This window comes from Scomber scombrus, chromosome 18 (assembly GCF_963691925.1).
Source record: "Scomber scombrus chromosome 18, fScoSco1.1, whole genome shotgun sequence".
Lineage (NCBI taxonomy): Eukaryota > Metazoa > Chordata > Actinopteri > Scombriformes > Scombridae > Scomber > Scomber scombrus.
In genome coordinates, this window is record NC_084987.1 from 16620749 (window position 1) to 16626538 (window position 5790).

At 41.8% G+C, this 5790-nt stretch overlaps 1 protein-coding gene across 2 annotated transcripts; it reads left to right on the plus strand.

The window, feature by feature from the left end:
* The first annotated feature begins 1459 nt into the window (after positions 1 to 1459).
* LOC133999626 (protein Tob1-like) lies at positions 1460 to 5170 on the plus strand. 2 transcript variants are annotated; one of them, XM_062438876.1, is made up of 3 exons: positions 1460 to 1557; positions 1938 to 2382; positions 3846 to 5170. In XM_062438876.1, exon 3 carries the CDS (start codon positions 4052 to 4054, stop codon positions 5072 to 5074), a length of 1023 nt encoding a protein of 340 aa, XP_062294860.1. In that variant the 5' UTR covers positions 1460 to 1557; positions 1938 to 2382; positions 3846 to 4051; the 3' UTR covers positions 5075 to 5170. The 2 variants fall into 2 exon arrangements, with proteins under 2 accessions (XP_062294860.1, XP_062294861.1); XM_062438877.1 differs by lacking the exon at positions 1938 to 2382 and having other exon boundaries at positions 1464 to 1557.
* The last annotated feature ends 620 nt before the right edge of the window (positions 5171 to 5790 follow it).

Here is a 5790-nt window from a genome sequence, read left to right on the forward strand (position 1 = left end):
CAGAATGATTGGTGCTGTGTCCCTTAAGTGTTAGCAAGCCTTAAAAGAGCAAAACTAAGCCCTCATGAGTTGCATATTTAGAAAGCACTGGAAATAGGCAACAACATTTGGTAAATTACTCATTTAACTTAATTTTCCCCAACCCACATTCTCATTCCTTCAGTCAAAGCACAGGCTCTGACTGAAGACTGAGCAGGAGATTAGAGATCTTAGGGTGCTACACTCCTTCATAAGCACAAGTGACAGAAGCAGCAGTGAGTGGAGGATACATTAGAGGATTACACCCTAAGACAATATAACAGTCTTAACATACCTCACTATGGCAGCTGACCTTGCTCTGGCAGGTGACAGTTGTTTGTTATAACTGCAAGTACCATAAGCATGCACAAACACAAATTACACACTACTAAAGAAGCATAAGAACGACGTGCAGTATGTAAACTACCATAAAAAGTAGAACGTCTATATGGCTTTGGTCCTAGAGGACATGTGACATGAGATTGCGCTGAGCTGTTAACAGTAAAAACAACCCAGAAGGCCTTGCCAGGACTGTGGAAGTCACAGTACTGCTGGCAGCCAACTCACTCTCCCACCCACTTCAACTCTAAGATAGAGCCTGAATCTGAATCCATGGGGCAATGTCAAACCATATAATCTCTCGTTTATTCTGATTCACTCTGATTTATCGTCTGTCTCATGTATTTGATCCCCACAGCACTTTCCATGGGAGCCCTTTCGCACACATTTACAGCTCACAACAAGCACATGACTCTGCTTGGCAAACCTAAGTGCTTGAAGAATGTCTAAAAGTCCACTCTGTCAGCAGGCCCATGCAGACCAACAGTCTCCTTCACGAGCACAGATGCTGTGATGACAAAAGAATGGCACACATACACACACACAGAGCATTACGAAGAGATATGAATAGAAGAGACTAAAATAGGATACAATCGCTTTAAAGACGGTAAATGATCACCATATGGCATCATCCATACAAACCTGCATACAAAGTAAATAAAAAAATGAAAAAGTAAAGGTTTTGTTTACAAATAGCTTATTGTAATTAGGCTCAATCTTTCTTTTGTCTATGGCGTTTTATACAGTCTTAACCATTAGGAGACTTTCATTCTTTATTGTGGTAAATGAATAGTTCAAATAATAGATATGACTTTTTTTCCATTTCAACGCAGACCCTGGTGTAGAGTTACACTGACATTGTGGAGCAGTGACTTCATATCATGAACATATACAGCTCTCTGTGTTAGTGCACTTTAAATTTGGCAACAGCGTGCGTTCAGACGATCAATGACGTGAGCAGCCTACATCAGCACCTTGGATACGGGCACACCATTCACCGTAGGGTTCCTGCCCCGTTTTAGACCAATCAGTGCATGTGTTTTTCTAGATAGCGTTCAGCACCACCCACACTGCTGCCAGCTGTATTGTTCCGCTGTAGGGAATCTCCTCTCAGGCAATATACATTCATCATAAGCTGCAGTTTTTCGTGACAGCTCACGAAAAGCTGCTCTTATAGCTATGAACATTTTATGAAAAAGGGTAAGTATATGATATACATGAAATTATAGTCGCACAAATGGCTGCTTTTGGGGCTCAGTTGTCCGATTTTTTAACATGGCACAGGCATTAAAAACGCAGCATGCCATGTGCAGCACGTACGTACATTAATTAATAGCACAGTGTACCTGATTATGTCTCATAATGATTAGACCTGCCTATACAGCATTTTCCTGAATAATGAGAAAGACATAGTCTACTATACAAAGTATTTAATTCAAGACAATTCAAACACAGGCAGGATATATCTTTATATAATGTAATTTCTGCTAACATTAATTACTTTTGCCTTTTGCCGTCAGCACAGACCTAGGTTATCTCTGACGCAAGCACTCACCATAGGCGTCTCTCCCATTTCACAGAATCATATGTCTCGGATCGACAGCGCAGATCAGCCAATGAGAGCACGACTCAGGAACCAGTGCGAGGGCGGGACTAGGACTTTAGTCCATTCACAGCCGCTTGCATTGTTTTGACCTCTGAAACCGCATCACCGCCTACCTCGTGCCCATGGCGGAGGAAAGCTATAAATAAAAGCAACACTGTAACAGGAGGGGGACGAAGTTGCAAAACTCCCGAGTAGGAGGGAGCTACACTGCAAGCCTGCTGAAAGACAAAAACGCAAAATAACCTTAAAAACAGAAACCGAAGCAAACGCCGATCCTCCGAAATCTTCATGTACTGGAATACCTTTTTGTAATGTTCATAATATATTCTATGTGAAGAAAGTATTTATACTTTTTTTCTATTTGCACTAACTAACGGTACTTCAGAACTACTGAGAATCCTTTTTTTTGTTACAAAAAAGTAAGTATTTCCTCCTGACTTGTCTCTGTTAAATGTGATAGGCGTATGCAATATTTGTGTCTTTATTTGGCTTGCTGTCGTATTGTAGCTCATACTTCCTAAGCTGATTTGCTGCGTCAGTCCACGAAGTTAGGGAGGGTGTGTGTGTGTGAGTTTGTGTGTGTGTGATAGAAACGTGAATCGTGTCCTTTTTTCCTTATCTCAATTAAAATACGATGGGCTATATAGCAATAATATTTCCATAGAGCCTCGAAATGCGTCTGATATGCTCGTGCCTACCTTATCGACTTTATTGTGTCATTTCATCACCACTGCTGTCAGTATAGGCTGTTTAAAACCATTTATGTCCTTCAGTTCTTGTGAAATTGCAACAATATTCTTCTAACTTTGTAAAAAAGCGATAAGATGAATCAAGACCTGTAGCCATTTCGATACTGTGAGGAGTCTCCTATAGGATACTGTCCTCAAGGGCAGCTTCGTGAGGGAGGCAATACATGTTGCAGTTATTTCCCTGTGCAACCTCTTTTCCATAGGATGAACAAATTAATCAGCTGTTAGGTGTTTAGGAGCCTCAAGATCGTTTCCTTCAATTCATCTCTTCTCAATGGCGAGGTCGATTGTAGCACAGCTTATGTATTTGCATCTGATTCGTATGTAAATGTACATTATATTTAAAGCTAGCTTCAAGTGTTTCCTCTTTACTGTGTCAAATTGCCAAACATGGGTGTAGCCATAGAGCATTAAGTCTTATTTCAACATTGTTTTAATGTAGGAAGCTCCTCGACTAATCGGCTGTGCCTCACGCATATCAAACCAGCCTCAGTGACATGATTGTAAGCTAGAAATCTACCCAAATGATTTCATCTCCCAATTTGTCATCCATTAGACATTATTATCAGGGCATGTCCTCATATAAGTTTACTGTTTTCGTTAATTTAATGCAACTACTCCGCATCAGTTTGCTGTCTCCGGCTATATGGGGGCTATCCAGCAGCCTATTATGTAACAGGATTCCCAAGTGCTAGTGTGAGATTAATGTGCTCAATACCTTCTTTTTGTCATTTCGATAAACAAATGTGCATACATACAGGTCAACAAGGAACAAACCAGTTGGTCCTCTGTCAATAGTTCTGCAATAGCTGCACATTTCCCCCTATTTAAATTGTAGCTTTCATATTTTGCTTTGGTTGTCTGTGACATTCAGTGTATGATATTTGAGATTATAGCAGTCAAAACTGCATCATACTGTGGCATTTCAGACTTCAAATAGTTAATAATTAAAGGACACTTATGCACTCTCCTCACAAAGTCTGCAGTTATGGTCTCAAGCAGCCAAAAAGTGAATCTTTTACTGGGTCCTCTTAACACTTACCGTTGAATGTATGTTTTATGATTACTCTGTAACATCTTAAAATGTATGACATTTAAGTTGACACGTTTTTTTTCTCTTCAAATTGTTTCAGGAAATAAATACCATACCCTGTGGAAGGACAACTTCTACGAAACCAGCACTTTTGCTTTTGAACCTGTTTGATCCAAGTTCCGGTTGCTTTTGCCATCCTGCCTGGAGAGCGTCTGTGTCGCCAACCACGGATAAACAAAGCAGACCTAGTAGACACATTCAGACACACCTAATCTTCACGTACCTATCAAACGTCAGCAGTCAGCTATGCAGCTTGAAATCCAAGTAGCTCTCAACTTCATCATCTCGTACCTGTATAATAAGCTGCCTAGGAGACGGGTCAACATCTTCGGCGAGGAGCTCGAGCGACAGCTGAAGCAGAAATATGAGGGACACTGGTACCCAGAAAAGCCATACAAGGGCTCAGGATTCAGATGCATCCACGTGGGGGAGAAAGTGGACCCTGTTGTGGAGAAGGCAGCCAAAGAGAGTGGGCTGGACATTGAGGATGTCCGCAACAACCTGCCCCAGGACCTCAGCGTGTGGATTGACCCCTTTGAGGTGTCCTACCAGATTGGGGAGAAGGGTCCCGTCAAAGTATTGTATGTTGACGACAGCAATGAAAGTGGAGCTAATAGTGGGGGGATTGATCTGGACAAGGAGATCAAGAACAGTTTCAATCCCGACGCACAGGTCTTCATGCCCATCAATGAGCCTGTGAATGGCACCTCTCCAGGCTCCAGCTCACCCTCTCCTCCTTTCGGCCACTCAGCAGCCGTCAGCCCCAGCTTTATGCCCCGCTCCACGCAGCCTTTAACTTTCACAACCGCCACCTTTGCCGCCACCAAGTTTGGTTCCACTAAGATGAAGAGCAGTGGGCGCAACAACAATGGCAGCAGTAGTGCTGGGAACAAGGTTGCACGTACCTCTCCCACCAACCTGGGCCTGAATGTGAACAGTCTCCTGAAACAGAAAGCCATCTCCACCTCCATGCACTCTCTGTACGGGTTGGGCATTGGAACACAGCAGCAGCAGCACCAGAAGCCCTCAGCCCTGTCCCCTAATGCCAAGGAGTTTGTGTTCCCCAGCCTGCAGGGCCAGGGCAGCCAGAGTGCTCTCTTCCCCGGGGACAGCTCGCTAAGCCTCAGCCCGCTGCAGTACAGCAATGCCTTCGACATGTTTGCGGCCTATGGTGGCCTTAACGACAAGTCCCTTATGGATGGCTTGAATTTCAGCTTGAACAACATGCAGTATTCTAACCAGCAATTCCAGCCAGTTATGGCTAACTAGTACATGTAAAGGTACTACTTAAGCTACTACTTCACACAGAAACGACCAGAGATAATGTGATGGGGGGAAACAAACACAAATGCACATTTCGGAAAACGAGAACAGAATGTCAAGGAGAAAAGGAAAAAGTGACTTGTCAACTGTAAGATCTATGTTACGAGTCTTAAGAGCATGAGCCCGAGGGTGAACTACTTTGCCCCCTTGAGTTATACCTTTTTTTTTGTTCTCTCCTAAATGATGAAGCTTGTAGTACAAGTCTAAGCTTGGTTACCTAAACTTCAACATGCATCATTGTTTTTTCTTTTGCCAACCAAGCACAAAATATTTTTTTTATGTGACTGTTTTAAGATATAAAAAAAAGAAAAAAAAAAAAAAAAAAAAACACCACCACAAGTCATGGCCTCTTTCAGTATTTAAACATAACTGGACAATGCCAATTTTTCAAGAAATTGGCATAAATAAGTGGGATTTCCTGGTCTTTTTTCTAATTGTATAATTTAATTTAGTACAGAGTTTGTAAAATATCAGAGTATCTATTGTTTCTACGACATGGTATTGCATTTATATCTTTTTACTACTCCAGTGATCTGTGATGGCTGCAGCAACTTTATGTTTTCTTTTTTTATTGAAATTATAAAATGAATCCATCTTTAAAAAAAACAAAAAACATTGACTATTCTAAAGATTGTGTACAGAATATTCCGTAGTGGTGGGAT

Excerpts from the sequence above, each read along its gene's own strand:
- LOC133999626 (XM_062438876.1), top strand. The coding sequence starts at position 4,052 with ATGCAGCTTGAAATCCAAGTAGCTCTCAACTTCATCATCTCGTACCTG.